The sequence below is a fragment of the Indicator indicator genome, chromosome Z (assembly GCF_027791375.1).
Source record: "Indicator indicator isolate 239-I01 chromosome Z, UM_Iind_1.1, whole genome shotgun sequence".
NCBI lineage: Eukaryota > Metazoa > Chordata > Aves > Piciformes > Indicatoridae > Indicator > Indicator indicator.
Window position 1 is genome coordinate 83,007,967 of NC_072053.1, and position 16,642 is coordinate 83,024,608.

Here is a 16,642-nt window from a genome sequence, read left to right on the forward strand (position 1 = left end):
TCATGAAGACAGAGGAGATAGAGAGTAGGTGTACTGAGACAAATCTTCTCTTCCTTGACACCTCCCACGATGTCATCCCTTTGCGTGACTACAACAGGGTGCTGGGCACGGGTGTGGGTTTGTAGGTGTCTGCACTTGGTGGTCTGGTAGCCAGAGCTCTCCTGGATCATCAGGTCAGTGGTTTCTGTGGTGCTGCCCTTGACTAAAGCAAGCTGTTTGTTGTTTCCAGGAAGTGTGGGATCACAGCAGCAGTGGGAGCGCAGGATCCCGGCCGGGGTCAGGGTCCAGGCATGGGTCTGGATCCAGGTCTGGCAGCCACGGGAGAAGCAGCCAGTTGAGGCAATCAACCAAGGTATTCCTGGTAGTGGTGTGGTGAAGTTGTGTCCTATGCTTGGTGTTGATCAGAGGCTTCCTCCTAACAACATGTCTTGTGTGTGTGTCTACACCCAGGGTGTGAGCAGGACAGCTCAGAGACCTACTTAATTCACACATCACCTGTGACCTGGCTCCTCAGGGCTGTAGCTGTCCTTTAGCCTCCAGAAGTCTCTTGAGATGTGCAGAGTGCCATAATATCGGGAAAGAAGTCCTCAGTCAGCTGGTGTAGTGCAAAGGAAATTAGATTTAAGGTTTTTTTTCTTTTTGTGCAGTCTTGGAGTGTTTTAATTGTGGGAACTTAGGAGATGCCTGTAATTGGTTTTTTTTGCAAGTCTGGGATATATGAGTGGACACCACGTAGGAGGTGTTAAACGGTGACCTTGAGCCCAGCTGCTTTCTGTGGGAACCATCAATGGGGCTTGTGGCAGTTTAGGCTGGGTGCCCCCTGCCACTGCTGCATGAGATACACCTCTGGTGTCCTGGGTGCCCACCCACTAGGGGTGGATACAGGAAACGGCGTATTTCTACCCATAAATCCTGCGCCCTATAAAGCCATCTGCAGAGTCATCCTCTTTCTCTTTCTTCCCTCTCTGCTCCCATGGGAGATGTCCTCTCTTATCGGGTCATGCCGGGGGGTATCTCAGGCCTCTTAGGCCTGACTAGGCCTAATGCCAGGAGGAGAATGGAGGGGGGGGCAGTCTCAGACCTGGCCAGCCTGAGACTTGCCTAGCAGTGGGAGGCGGGGGGGAAGGAAGAGCCCTGAGGGATTGGGTAGACCCTCAGGTGGGAGGAAGGGAGGATTGGGAAGCTTTTGGGAATTCTGTGAGGGGGTTCTGTATGCTTTAGGATGTTCTTTTCCACTATGCTTTGTAGTTTGTAGTTTTTCTGTAGCTTCACCAATTGCTTTTCCATTTAAACTTGTCCATCACTCTCCAATCCGTTTGCGTGTGTCATTCTTTTGTCCCTTTTGGGGCAAGAGACGGTCTGTCTGGCCCCAAACCAGCACAGATTTTTGGTAGCAGAGGATGGTTTCTGCGGAGCTCTGCAAATTGGGTTGGAGAAGTGCAGGGGTGGAAAAGTTGAAATGGATATCTGGGCGTTGTTGTTTTTGGTGGCTGGGCTCAAGGCTTTGTGCTGGCGCGATCGTGTGAGCGTTTTATGGGTTCCGAGGGGACGCCCTGGTGCATGGCAGTGGCGTAGAATCCCGTCTGCCCTTCCAAGCGGCAGCGGTGATTTTGTAGCCATTTGCTTCGGGGGAAAGCTTAAGAATGCGGTGCCTGTCTCTTTCCCTTTTGTTCCCCGCGGCGCCAGCGGTGAGCAGAGCGGTGCGGAGCCGAGGAAGGGGGAGGGACAGTCGGAAGCAGACCAGGGTCGGCTTGTCCCGCAGCGGTGGGGGCTGGCCGCAGCGGGAGGTGAGCGGTGGCTCCCGTAATCAAGAAGGCGAGCGGTGGCTCCAGTTCAAAGGCTGCTTCCGAGGGCCCAGGGAGCGACGGTAGCTTTGGCTGGAAAAGCCGCTCGTGCGGCCCGAGGGGTGGCGGCGGTTTGGATCTGTACCGCGGCTGCAGAGGTGACGGCGGCTCTCGCTGTTATCTCTCCCCTGATTCTCGGACGCGTTCCGAAAATGGCGCCTAAGCACCTGGCTCCGCCTCTCTTCTCGGCTGGCTGCAGTGCAGCCACTTCCTCTCCGGGGGAGGGCTGTGTAGCCGGATGCCTCCACGCCTCGGCATGCGTACGCTCAGGGGGAGCGGTGTGCCTGTGCGCGGTGTGCATCCGTATTAGCCTCGGGCCGCGGCTGGAAGCGGTCAGCACTGGGCTTGGGAAAGGTCCGTGCAGCTTTGGAAAGTCTCAGCGTGCTGTTGCCTGCAAGGGGTGGAAGGAGTCGAGTCGAGGAGCCTGATTGTTCTGACTCGATTGCCCCAAGGGGTGGAGACATGCCGCTTGAGTGGATGGAGATTGATGTTTGATTGAGAAGTTGTGAGGTTGTTTCCAGGTGGCCAGGATGTCCATCGGATCCATGAAGAGTTCACCGTGCAGAGGAATGAACTCTGCGTCGCTGGGAGGTTCCACAGGATGAGGGAGAAGAGCTGGAATGAACTGGAACTGTGACCTGAGCCCGAGGGACAGACCTTTCGGAAGGATGCCCAGATGAGGACCTGGACTTTGCCAGACATGTCATCTAAGAACTGTCTCTGATCTGATGATATGTTTTGGGTGCAGGAATTATGGGTATGAAATAAGGGGTGGGATGTGGCAGTTTGGGCTGGGTGCCCCTGCCACTGCTGCATGAGATACACCTCTGGTGTCCTGGGTGCCGCCCACTAGGGGTGGACACAGGAAACGGCGTATTTCTACCCATAAATCCTGCGCCCTATAAAGCCATCTGCAGAGTCATCCTCTTCCTCTTTCTTCCCTCTCTGCTCCCATGGGAGATGTCCTCTCTTATCGGGTAATGCCGGGGGGGTATCTCAGGCCTCTTAGGCCTGACTAGGCCTAATGCCAGGAGGAGAATGGAGGGGGGGGCAGTCTCAGACCTGGCCAGCCTGAGACTTGCCTAGCAGTGGGGAGGGGGAGGGGAAGGAAGAGCCCTGAGGGATTGGGTAGACCCTCAGGTGGGAGGAAGGGAGGACTGGGAAGCTTTTGGGAATTCTGTGAGGGGGTTCTGTATGCTTTAGGATGTTCTTTTCCACTATGCTTTGTAGTTTGTAGTTTTTCTGTAGCTTCACCAATTGCTTTTCCATTTAAACTTTTCCATCACTTTCCAATCCGTTTGTATGTGTCATTCTTTTGTCCCTTTCGGGGCAAGAGATGTTCTGGCTGGCCTCAAACCAGCACAGATTTTTGGTAGCAGAGGATGGTTTCTGCGGAGCTCTGCAAATTGGGTTGGAGAAGTGCAGGGGTGGAAAAGTTGAAATGGATATCTGGGCGTTGTTGTTTTTGGTGGCTGGGCTCAAGGCTTTGTGCTGGCGCGATCGTGTGAGCGTTTTATGGGTTCCGAGGGGACGCCCTGGTGCATGGCAGTGGCATAGAATCCCGTCTGCCCTTCCAAGCGGCAGCGGTGATTTTGTAGCCATTTGCTTCGGGGGAAAAGCTTAAGAATGCGGTGCCTGTCTCTTTCCCTTTTGTTCCCCGCGGCGCCAGCGGCGAGCAGAGCGGTGCAGAGCCGAGGAAGGGGGAGGGACAGTCGGAAGCAGACCAGGGTCGGCTTGTCCCGCGGCGGTGGGGGCTGGCCGCAGCGGGAGGTGAGCGATGGCTCCCGTAATCAAGAAGGCGAGCGGTGGCTCCAGTTCAAAGGCTGCTTCCGAGGGCCCAGGGAGCGACGGTAGCTTTGGCTGGAAAAGCCGCTCGTGTGGCCCGAGGGGTGGCGGCGGTTTGGATCTGTACCGCGGCTGCAGAGGTGACGGCAGCTCTCGCTGTTATCTCTCCCCTGATTCTCGGACGCGTTCCGAAAATGGCGCCTAAGCAGCTGGCTCCGCCTCTCTTCTCGGCTGGCTGCAGTGCAGCCACTTCCTCTCCGGGGGAGGGCTGTGTAGCCGGATGCCTCCACGCCTCGGCATGTGTACGCTCAGAGGGAGCGGTGTGCCTGTGCGCGGTGTGCATCCGTATTAGCCTCGGGCCGCGGCTGGAAGCGGTCAGCACTGGGCTTGGGAAAGGTCCGTGCAGCTTTGGAAAGTCTCAGCGTGCTGTTGCCTGCAAGGGGTGGAAGGAGTCGAGTCGAGGAGCCTGATTGTTCTGACTCGATTGCCCCAAGGGGTGGAGACATGCCGCTTGAGTGGATGGACATTGATGTTTGATTGAGAAGTTGTGAGGTTGTTTCCAGGTGGCCAGGATGTCCATCGGATCCATGAAGAGTTCACCGTGCAGAGGAATGAACTCTGCGTCGCTGGGAGGTTCCACAGGATGAGGGAGAAGAGCTGGAATGAACTGGAACTGTGACCTGAGCCCGAGGGACAGACCTTTCGGAAGGACGCCCAGATGAGGACCTGGACTTTGCCAGACATGTCATCTAAGAACTGTCTCTGATCTGATGATATGTTTTGGATGCAGGAATTATGGGTATGAAATAAGGGGTGGGATGTGGCAGTTTGGGCTGGGTGCCCCTTGCCACTGCTGCATGAGATACACCTCTGGTGTCCTGGGTGCCCACCCACAGGGGTGGACACAGGAAACGACATATTTCTACCCATAAATCCTGCGCCCTATAAAGCCATCTGCAGAGTCATCCTCTTCCTCTTTCTTCCCTCTCTGCTCCCATGGGAGATGTCCTCTCTTATCGGGTAATGCCGGGGGGGTATCTCAGGCCTCTTAGGCCTGACTAGGCCTAATGCCAGGAGGAGAATGGAGGGGGGCACTCTCAGACCTGGCCAGCCTGAGACTTGCCTAGCAGTGGGAGGGGGTGGGGGGGAAGGAAGAGCCCTGAGGGATTGGGTAGACCCTCAGGTGGGAGGAAGGGAGGACTGGGAAGCTTTTGGGAATTCTGTGAGGGGGTTCTGTATGCTTTAGGATGTTCTTTTCCACTATGCTTTGTAGTTTGTAGTTTTCTGTAGCTTCACCAATTTGCTTTTCCATTTAAACTTTCCATCACTCTCCAGTCCGTTTGCGTGTGTCATTCTTTTGTCCCTTTTGGGGCAAGAGATGTTCTTGCTGGCCTCAAACCAGCACAGGGGTGGATAAGGGAGTTACCCTCCTGCCCTGCAAAAAAGACTAAGAATTTGCTTTTGATTTGGTGTTATCTTTGTTCCTTCAACTCAGACCCGGGACTCCTCATGTATGTTTTCATCAACCTCTTTCCTGTTTCTTCTTGGAGCTGCTGTTCTTCTGCACATGTGAGCAGTGATTGTGCCAACGTCCTGGTTTAGAGCCAGACAGATCCTCTGTTACCCCGAGAGGGACAAAAGAATGACACTCACACAAACGGATTGGAGAGTGAGGGAAAGTTTAAATGGGAAAAAGAAAAAAAAGGCAATTAGTGGTTTACAGAAGCTACAAAGCATAGTGGCAAAGAATATCCCAAAGCCCAAAACCCCCCAGGGCTTTTTCTTGCCTCTCTGCTCCCACGGGAGATGCTCCCTATCAGGTAACGGTGGGGGAGTATCTCAAAGCCTCTTAGGCCTGTCTGGGTCTAATGGCAGGAGGAGAAGCGGGGAGGGCAGACTCAGACCTGGCCAGCATGAGACTAGCATAGAAGTAGGGGGAGAAGAAAGAGCCCTGGGGGGTCTTGCGTAGATCCTCAGGTGGGGAGAACGGAAGTTTTGGGAGGCCTTTGGGTGTGGTGTAAGGGACTCTCTACACTTTGGGGTATCTTTGCCACTCTGCTTTGTAGCTTCTGTAAAACACTAATTGCTTTTATTTTTTTCCATTTAACCTTTCCCTCACTCTCCAATCCATTTGTGTGAGTGTCATTCTTTTGTCCCTCTTGGGGCAGCAGAGGATCTTTCTGGCTCTAAACCAGGACATATTGTATATAGGGTGCAGGATTTCTGGGTATAAATAGGCTGTTTCCTGTGTCCACCTTAGTGGGTTGGACACTCAGGACACTGGAGGTGTAACTTAGGTGACAGTAATAGGAGGCACCCAGCCTAAACTGCCACAGCCAGAGGTGGAGGACAGAATCTGGTAGATTTAGAGCCAGTGGTCAAGGTTATAGAATCACAGAATGGTATGAGTTAGAAGACAGGTCTGAAGATTATCAAGTCCAACTGTCCTGCTACAGCAGGGGCCCCCAGGTTGCTCAGGATCGTGTCCAAGCAGATTTGGAATCTCTCCAGAGAAGGAGACTCCACAACTTCTCTGGGCAGCCTGCTCCAGGGCTCTGCCAGAGTCCATTCATCCATCTCATCTGTCCTGGAGAGCCTGAGGAAATAATCTGTCCTCCTGACTGAACAGAATCACAGTGTTGCTAGAAAGTGATAGTCCTTTCTGTTGGGAGCAAGACCAAACATTCCCTTCTTTCCTTGAGCAGCAGTAATACTGTTTTTTTTTCCTCCAAACGTCACTATTTTTCTTATGAAAACTTGCAGTTTTCAACAAGGAAACCTTTAATTGGCACCTTTTCAGGCAGTTCAAAATATATTTTGTTTCTTTTCTACCAGAGCACAGCCAGGGGTTGTAGTCAGCTGAGGAGGAGGAAAGATGGGGGAATCTTCCAGAAACATAGAACTGAAAGATGCTGAAGTTGTAACACATGAGAGAGGCTAATCCCTGAATTTATACCATGGACTCAGTCTGCCACTTGGCATTGTTTTTTGTTAACACCAAGCACCATGATGAGCTGATGCTGTTAACAGCTACAGGCATGTAGAGCCCTAGAGTTGTTTTCATAGAATCAAGAAGGATGGAAGAGACCTCAAAGGTCATCGAGTCCAACCTGTCACCCTACACCTCATGCCTATCTAAACCATGGCACCAAGTGCCACGTCCAATCCCCTCTTGAACACCTCCAGGGATGGTGACTCCACCACCTCCCTGGGCAGCCCATTCCAATGGCCAACCACTCTCTCTGTGAAGAACTTTCTCCTCACCTCCAGCCTAAACCTCCCCTGGCACAGCTTGAGACTGTGTCCTCTTGTTCTGGTGCTGGTTGCCTGGGAGAAGAGACCAAACCCCTCCTGGCTACAACCTCCCTTCAGGTAGTTGTAGACAGCAATGAGGTCTGCCCTGAGCCTCCTCCTCTCCAGGCTAAACAGTCCCAGCTCCCTCAGCCTCTCCTCATAGGGCTTGTGCTCAAGGCCTCTCCCCAGCCTCGCTGCCCTTCTCTGGACATGCTCCAGCAATTCAACATCTTTCCTAAACTGAGGGGCCCAGAACTGGACACAGTACTCAAGGTGTGGCCTAACCAGTGCTGTGTACAGGGGTACAATGACCTCCCTGCTCCTGCTGGCCAGGGAGACCTTTAAGATCATCTCATCAAGTGGAGGGAGGTTCTCCACCCCTTTACTCTGCCCTAGAGAGGCTACATCCACAGTATTGTGTCCACTTCAGGGCTCCTCAGTTTAAGAGAGACAGGGGAAAGTCAAGGGGAGGTTATGAAGAGGCTGAGGGCCCTGCAGCATCTTTGTGAGGAGGAAAGGCTGAGAGCCCCTGGGGCTGTTGAGCCTGGAGAAGAGCAGCCCCAGAGGGGATCTGAGCAATGCTCAGCGAGATCTAAAGGATGGAGGGCAAGAGGCTGGGGCCAGACTCTTCATTGGAGGCCAGGGACAGGACAAGGGGCAATGGGCACAAACTGGAACCCAGGAGGTTCCGTCTAAACATGAGGAAGAACTTCACTTTGAGCATGCTGGAGGCCTGGACTAGGCTGCCCAGAAGGTTGTAGAATCTCATTTTCTGGAGAAATTCCTACCACTCCCCCCCGGCATTGTGATGCTGTGCAAGCTGCTGTGGGTGCCCTTGCTTTAGCAGGGAGGTTGGACTGGGTGATCTCCAGAGGTCCCTTCCAACATCTACCATTCTGTGAAGTCGACTCCTAGGTCACCATGAAACTGTGCCCCTCAGCACCCCATTTTTGCATTTGTGGTGGTTTAGTGGAGAGTGGTAATGAGCAGCAGCGAGAGGAAGCGGTGGGACCCTGAGCTGGGCTTTGCAAAGCTGCTGCTTGCATGCAAATGCTGAATGTGTGGGGAATTTGCTGAAGCTGCATGCATGGGTCAACAGCCAGGTTCCACGTGGCAGGTGGCATGGTCCATCCCTCTCTCTGTGTGGGCAGCTGCAGGGGTTGGGCTGTGGTGGATGGAGATGCTGTGTGCTCACAGGGGGCTGGAGGACAGAGCTCGTGGATGTGTGTTTAAACCAGCTGCCTGTGGGATCTGCTTCACCAGATCTCTGATCTCTCTGGGTATTGGCATTCCTCTTGCCACTGTCTCAATCATCGTTTCTAGGGGCTTCATTAATTTTCAGCAGTTCTAACCCACGTTGCTGTGGAAATGATTATCTGGAGCTGAGGGCTGGGTCAATGGGAGCTTCATGGTGAAGCTGCTTGTGGCTGTGAATGCAGCCCTGGAGGAGCTGATAGCAAGTCACTTCTTTTCTTAAATACATGTGACTTAGGGGTTGTTTGTTTTTTTTTTTCTTTATGGTCCTGAACTTGAGAATTGGCTTTTTAGAATCACAGAATGCTTTGGGTTGACAGAGACCTTTAAAGGTCATCAACCCAACTATGGTCAGCAGGGACATCTGCAACTACAGCAGATCTCACAGAGCCCCAAACAACCTGACCTGGAGTATTGCCAGGGATGGGACATCTCCCACCTCTCTGGGCAACCTGGGACAGGCTCTCACCACCCTCAGCGTCAAACATTTCTTCCATCTGTCCACCCTGAGTCTCCCTCTTTTAGTTTGAAGCCATCACCCCTTGTCCTGTCACAACAGGCCACGCTCCAAAGCCTGTCTCTCCCCAGCTTTCTCCAAGGCCTCCTTTGGAGTGTTATTAAGTTGTGGTGCCCTGCTGTGAGTGCTTTACAAATGCCCTGCAGTGCAGTTTGCCTTGGGCAGCAAGCACGTTCCCTGCCTATGGGAGTCGAGAGAGAAACCAGTTGTAAACACAGGCCAACAGAGCCTGACCTGCCAAGGATGTCTTGGAATGACCATAGTGACTCACAGCTTAATGACAAGGGGCATGATTGTTTGGCCTTGGTGCCACCTTTGTGGAGCCTGGCTGGACTTGAGAGACCTCATTACCGACTTACAGGACTTAAAAGTGGCTTAGAAGAATGCTGGGGAGAGACTTGTTCTCAGGCTCCTGTTGTGACAGGACAAGGAGGGGGATGGTCTGAAACTAAAAGAGGGCGATTCAGGATGGAGAAAAGTGAGAAACGTTTGGCACTGAGGGTGGTGAGAGCCTGTCCCAGGTTGCCCAGGAAGATGGGAGATGCTCCATCCCTGGAACCATTCCAGGTGAGGTTTTTTGGGGCTTTGAGCATCCTGCTGGAGTTGCAGATGTCCCTGCTGACTGCAGGGGGGGTGGACTGGTTGACCTTCAGAGATGCCTTCTAACCCAACTCATAGAAGAATAGAATGTTAGGGTTTGGAAGGGAGCTCTGGAGGTCATTGAGTCCAGCCCCCTGCCAAAGCAGGGTCACCTAGGGCAGGCCACACAGGAATGCCTCCAGAAGGGTTTTGAAAGTCTCCAGACTCCACAACCTCTCTGGGCAGCCTGCTCCAGGGCTCCAGCACCCTCACACCAAACAAGTTTCTCTTTATGTCCAAGTGGAACTTCCTATGTTCCTGTTTGTATCTGTTTCCCCTTGCCTATAACAGGACACCATTGAAAAGAGCCTGGGCCCTTCTTCTGGACGCTCATCCTTCAGATATTTGTAAACATTGATAAGGTCCCAAGCCTGGGACCAACTGGTTGAACCCTCTCTATGGTATGTCAGTTTTGGAAGTGATGGGGTCTGCAATGATACATTCTTGTGCAGGGTAGAAGGTTAAATCAGTGGATCACAATGGATCTTTTTTCCTTTTTAAAAATCTTTTAAAATATATATACAATTTTCAGAAGTTAACTTTGGAGATAAATTCTTCTTTCTGCTGATTGTATAATTCTGTCTACCTGAAAAGAGGTTGTAGCAAGGTTGGTGTTGGTCTGTTCTATGAAGCAGCAAGTGACAGGATGACAAGAAACAGCCTCAAGTGGCACCAGGGGAGGCTGGAAGTACTGCTTCACTGAAAGGGTTGTCAAGCTCTGAACCAGGCTGCCCAGGACAGTGGTGAAGTCCCCAGACCTGGAGGAATTTATAAGATGTGGTGCTGAGGGACATGGTTTAGCAGCAGACTTGGAAGTGTTGGATTAATGGTTGGATCTGATGATCTGAAAAGTCTTTCCCAGCCCAAGCAATGCCATGCTATGATTCTAAGATCTCTTCTCAGTCTTCTCTTTTCCAGACTAAGCAGCTCCAGCCTTTCCTCACAAGAAAGATGTTCCAGTACCTTCATCATCCTTGTAGCCTCCACTGGACACTCTCTAGTATATCCCTGTCCCTTGAACTGGGGAGCCCAGAGCTAGAGACAGTACTCCAGTTCCAGGACTCACCAGGGCAGAGTAGAGGGGGAGGAGAACCTCCCTTGGCCTGCTGGCCACACAATGAACCCCAGAATGCTGTTGGTCTTCCTGGCCACAATCATTCTATGACTGGCCAAAATCATTCTATGATTTTATACTTGGAGCATTCTTCAGAGCTCATGAGGCCATCATCTAGGAGGACCAGGAGTTACAGCTTCATTTGAGTGGGGACCATCCAACCACTGCCTAGAAGTTTGCACCCATCTTGCCCTCTATGCCACGTGAACCATTGCTGCAGTGTCCCCTAATTGCTGGGATTAGTGTCAGGCCTTTCCCTCCTGTGTTCAGTGGTGGAACACTGATGAGCTGATGCTCCAAGGAGCCTCAGGGGACCTCGGTGTGACAGCTTCTGCAGCCTCTGCTTGCACCATGGATTAGGAGGTAGTCAGAGCCCAGGCTCTCCACCCACATCCACCCAGGTTTCAAGACAAGGGTGGGAAGGCATTTGCCAGGCACTTTATTTCAGCTCTCTAGAAGGGACTTTTCATAAGGCCTGTCCTGAGCTGAGTTTGGGCAACAGTTTTAGGATGCAACCTGTTGGATTAAGAACCCATTTCGTCTTAAATTCTGTTATTTAATGTCTTTGTTGCTGAATTGTCTCAGCCACATTGCAACTGGTTACTTGTTCCCAGTTTTCCTCCCTGAGTCCAAATACTTTATTCTTAGGAAATTCTGTTGTAGGTAGCTCATTGAAAGTCTGCTGTAGGTAGCTGATTGACAGGTCCTCAACATTTCATATGTCCATGGGAAATGGAAAGAGAAATGGATCTGTCTGCAAGAAGTATCTCTTCTTTGGGTGAGAGCTGTGAAGACCTGAGGATACATATTAATTCTGCTGCATGAGGAGGTTTCTATATATTTAGAGAACTAAATTCTCTCCTTGGTGGGAGAAAGTTTTGCTTATATTTGCCTAAAATAAAAAGCTCTGCTTCCAGAACTGATCAGGAGAATTCCATAGTTCAGAGAATCATAGAGTTACAGAATGGTTTGGATTGGAAGGGATGAACATTAGAGCTCATGTAGTCCAAACCCACTGTAGCCAGCAGGGACATCTGCAACTAGAGCAGGTTGCTCAGAGTCCTGCCTAGCAGTGGTTGCAGGGATGGGGCATGAACCACTTTCTCTGGTCAACCTGGGACAGGCTCTCACCACCCTCAGTGTCACACATTTCTTCTTAATCCAATCTGAATCTCCCTCTTTTAGTTCAGACCACTACCCCTTGTCCTGTCACATCAGGCCCTGAGAAAAAGTCTGTCCCCAGCTTTTTTTATCAACCTCTTGAAGCACTGCAAGGCCACCAGAAGGTCTCCCTGGAGCCTTCTCTCCTCCAGGCTGCCCAAGCCCAACTCTCTCAGCCTGGAGCCTCCCAGCAGAGCCCTTCCAGCCCTGCCAGCATTGCTGTGGCCTCCTCTGGCCCTGCTCCACCAGCTCCCTGTCTGTGCTGTGCTGAGCACTCCAGAGCTGCCCCAGCACTGCAGGGGGGGTCTCAGGAGAGCACAGCAGAGGGGCAGAATCCCCTCCCTGCCCCTGCTGCCCACACTGCTGGGGATCAGCCCAGCACAGGGCTGGCTCTGGCCTGGCAGCGCTCGGTGCTGGCTCATGGCCAGCTCTGTACCCCCAGCATCCCCAAGCTCTTCTCCTCAGGGCTCTCCAGCCCTGCATGCCTCAGCCTGTGTTGACACCAGGGATTGCCCTGATCCTTGTGCAGCACTTTGCACTTGGCCTTGTTGAACCTGTTTAGTTTCACCTGTGCCCACCAGGCTTGTGGAAGTAGTTTCTGATAGTTTGTTTCCATGCAGAGACTTGTTGACTTGCAGATACATGAAGGTTAAAATTGTAATCCATAAATTCCTTGGAGTAGACAAAAATGGAGCAGTGTGGCTGTGTTTGGAGCATCTGCTCAGTCTGCAGTGGTTCTTGTGCTGGGAATGGCTGTGGAGTGCAGCCTGCACCAAGGATGCATGTCCTGCTTGTTGGGTAAAGATTGGTCACCTCTTGGTCTGATTGAGATCTGGGGCCTCATTCAGAAATGGTCAATGATTTATGTGTTTTTTTAGTGTCTCAGTTTCTATTAATAATTATTAATATTTGAAAATAATAAAATTTGAAATGACAGGTTGGAGAATATCTGGAAACCACCTTTGCCAGCATGTTTCAGCAGAGTGGGGCTGTTTGGGGCTGAAATAAATGCTCTGAATATGTGTAAGATTAGGAATAATCTGTGTCAGATACGGATTTATGTGTTCATCTCACATGAGTCTGAGTCGAGATTGATTTCTTGAATGGTCTTGAATGGCAAAACTCAACCTGCTTTACTTCTTCACCTGTAACAGGATGAGAGAGCAGCCCTCCCTTCAGGGGGGATGTGTGTAGGCTGGTGACTCTTCAGAGGCCAAGAAGGATGACTGTGAGGTGTTTGCTATTGCTTTGGGTCACAATTTTGTTTCTCAGAGGAAGCAACCTTCACTTCAGTGTTGGTGGCATGTGTACCACAATAACCATGTGAGCTCATTTGCTGATGTGCATGGCAGAGGTGGCATGGTGCAGCGTTCTGATGTCCTCTGCCTGTTGTTAGAGCAAGGAGAAGTCATGCCACTGTGACTCCTTGAAGAAGCAGGAAGGCTTTCCCTGTGTGCATTGGTGACAGCAGGCTCTGGTAGCTGTTGGTGAATATTATCTCCATCCTTGGAGATAGTCAAAAGCCCTCTGGGTGTAGTCTTGGGCACCTGGTTGTAGGTGGCACTGCTTGAGCAGGGGAACTGGAGCAGATGAGATTCAAAGGTCGCTTTCCACCTCAGCTGGTCTGTGATTCTGAACCTGAGTGTCTTTGTGTCTCAGATGTCAACCTACCTACCTTGCTGGGTCTTGGAGGTTGTGGATGGTGGGGTAGGAGGACAGGGCTGCAGTCAGAGCTGAGCCTGCCTGTTGTCTGCTCCATGTTGTCCACAGCTTTCTGTCCCCAAGGCTGAAACTGTGCTGCTCTTTACCTTCACGGTGTGCAGGGATTCACATGAGAGTGGAGGAGCTCATGTGCAGAGCCAGGACACCTCTGTGGCTGGTGGTGGGAGAGGCAGTGCCACAGTCCAGATAGCTCTGTGTGCCTTCCAACGAGTAACCACCTTTCCCTCCCTCCTAGAATGGCAACAAGGAGAGCTCCCTTGACATGCTGGGCACGGATATCTGGGCTGCCAACACCTTTGACTCCTTCAGGTAAGCTGGTGTGAAGATGCTTTCAGAGATGGACTGTGCCCTCTCTTAGCCTTTGCCTGTGTCCATCCTGCCAGTTCCCAGGCACTGGTGAGCACCCTGCTGGCACTCAAGTTGCTCTTCCTCCTTGTGTAGCCCATGGCACTGAGCACAATCAATCCCCGTGCCTAGGAGAGGCTGCTGGATGGGTTTGCAGTCCAGACATCTGAAACCTGTATGGATATTGAAAAGGTCAAATCATGTTCCAACCACTTTTCTTTCCAGGGGGTAGCCAAATGCAAACTCAAGTTCTCTACTGAAAATTGAATTATTTTTGTTCCAAAAGGAAATTTAAAGAAAAATTTGTACTTTTTTGTTGGCCTCTCCTCTCAGGAATAAACCTAACTGCCTCTGTTCTGCTGCAGTGCTCTTGGTCAGCACAAACTGTGCAATACTTCAGTCTTCACAGACCTCTGTTGTGACCCAGTGAGAATTCTTTTACCTTTTGCAGGTTTCATAAACAGACACCACACTGGTTTTTTACACTTTGGGCCAAGGTTTGGTAAGCCTTAACTGGCTTTTACAAATGCTTTAGTACTGAATATCAGGTACAAACCAGTAACAGTCCTTCTCTGGAGACTTTCAAAGCCAACCTGGGCATGTTCCTGTGTGGCCTGCCCTGGGTGATCTTGCTTTGGCAGGGGGGTTGGACCCAATGAGCTCTGGAGGCCCCTTCCAACCCTTGACGTTCTGTGATGCTGATTCTGTGATACTTGTAATCATCTGAGAGCTGCACAGGCAAGACTTGAGGCAGCTCTGAGCTGCTGCTCCAGGATTTTACTCTTCCATTAACTGGAGGTGCAGTCATGTGTTGGCTTCACAGCTGCTGGGAAGAACTCTTCAGCTGTTGCTTCAACTGTTGTGGTTTGAGCTCAGCCAGCTGACAGCAAAGCACCAGGCAGCAGCTCACTGACTCCTACCCAACTCTGGTGGGGCAAGGAGGGAAAAATATAACAAAAGGCTTGAGGATCAAGAAAAAGGATGGGAAGGGCTCTCTCACCAGTTATGGTCATGGACAAAAGACAGACTCAAGGTGGGGAAATAAAATCAGTACAATATAAGCAAAACCACCACCAGTTTGCTAATTCAATCACAGTAGGACAGTGATAAATGCAACTTGATCTTAAATACACCTTCCCCCCACCCCTCCTTTCTTCCTGGGTCCAGCTCTGCTACCTCCTCCCCACCAACAGCACAGAGGGGCAGGGAATGGTAAGTCCCAGTCGATTCCATGTTGTTCCCACCACCCCTTCCTCAGGGCAGAAGCTCCTCACAATCCTCCCCTGCTGCAGCATGGTATCCCTCGCATGGGAGAAGGTCCTCCACGAACTTCTCCAACTAGCATGGGTCCCTTCTGTAGGCTGTTGTCCTCACAGCAATGGAGTTCTTCAGGGCAGGCTTCCCTCAGGTTCATGGACTTCTTCACAATTACTCCCCCACTCCAGCACAGGCTCCTCCACAGGCTGCAGATGGGATTCTGCTCCCCACCTTTGATCTCTAAGAACTGCAAAAATTCAGCCTGCCATCTCGCCACAGGTCAAAGGGCTTCTCCAGCATGCCTCCCCACCTCCTTCTTCAGTGACCTCAGTGTCCCCATGGTTGTCTCTCCCTGTGCCAACTCCTCTCCAACACAAAAGGACTCCCAAACCCAAAGAAAGTCACCCAACAGATTTTCCCCTCTCAAATAACATGGAGTCACAGAATGGTCTGGGTTAGAAGGGACCTCCAAAGGTCATCCAGTCCAACCCCCTCTGTAGTCAGCTCAGGTTGCCTCAGCTAGATCAGGTTGCCCAGAGCCCTGTCAAGCCTCACCTTGAATATCTCCAGGGAGATATATTACCACAGAGGTGCTGATTGGCTTGGCCTTGGCCAGAGGTGGGTCTTATTTAAAGCCAAAGGAGTTTCTTGAAACGTCTTACAGGAGACACACAAGTAACCCCCTCCCTGGCTACCAACCCCCCAGCATGAACCAAACACATCAACATGGGCAAAGTGGTGATGTATGACTTCTGCCTGATTTTATGCATATCTCTCTTTGTATTTGGAGCACTGCAAGAGTCTGCAGGGATTGAGTTCCCACCTGTGACCTATTCTAGGCCACTAGGGCAGGCAGGTAGGTTGTGCAGGGCCAGAGAGAACCTCTTCATTGCATGGACCAGAGCACTACCACTATCTGTTGCAGTATTGCCTTGATACAGAGGGCAAGTGTGGCTTGTAAGGTTTGTGTTGCATTGTGCATTAAAGCTAGGAGTGTAGAGATCAGCATCTCCAAGAAGCCAGAAGGAAAGAGAAGAAGCAGGATGCAGAAGAGGAAAGGCTGGAGGCAGCCTGCATTCATGTGCTCTGCAGCAGGGGGTGGTGCTTCCAGAAGCTCCAGCTTTCCTTGTCTGCAGGCTCTGATAATGCCAAATGCTCCTCAGCTGGGTGGTATTTTAATTAGTGGTGGACTTTCTTTCTTTGTCTCTCCTAGTGGTGCCACGTGGGACTTGCAGCCTGAAAAACTAGATTTCACCCAGTTTCAGAGGAAGCTCCGGAACACCTCCAAACACCCGTTGCCTCACATAGACAGGGAAGGGTGAGTGCCATTCATGCTTATGTCATGCTCTCCACAAAGGTCTCCAACTGCTCTCTTGTTGTAGGAACACTAATCTGATGGCATGGCTCATGTGGAGGACGAGGGGAGGAGGTGCTGGACCAGGTATAAGGTTTGAGGAGACCACAGTCAGTCTGTCTGGCTCTTCCATCATCCAGTTCTGGGCTAGGGCAGAGTTGCTCACTCTGTTGATGCATTACTTGGTAGAGTTTAGTCTCTACAGCATGCTGGATCCAAGTCTTCTAGATCCAAGCTGAGATCCAACAAGATCCAAGTCAGCTTTACAGGTCAGGTTGGATCAGGCCAGATCTCAGCAACCTGATCTAGTTGATGATATGTCAGGTTATGGCAGTGGCATTGAACTAGGGATGGCC

General features: G+C 51.4%; 1 protein-coding gene across 1 annotated transcript in view; it reads left to right on the forward strand.

The window, feature by feature from the left end:
• The window catches only part of CTIF (cap binding complex dependent translation initiation factor), a 165,797-nt gene that overhangs the window by 21,297 nt on the left and 127,858 nt on the right, over positions 1-16,642 (forward strand). The window contains 2 exon segments of the mRNA XM_054398006.1: positions 13,552-13,639; positions 16,146-16,250. Of these exon segments, the coding sequence (XP_054253981.1) occupies positions 13,552-13,639; positions 16,146-16,250 (193 nt within the window).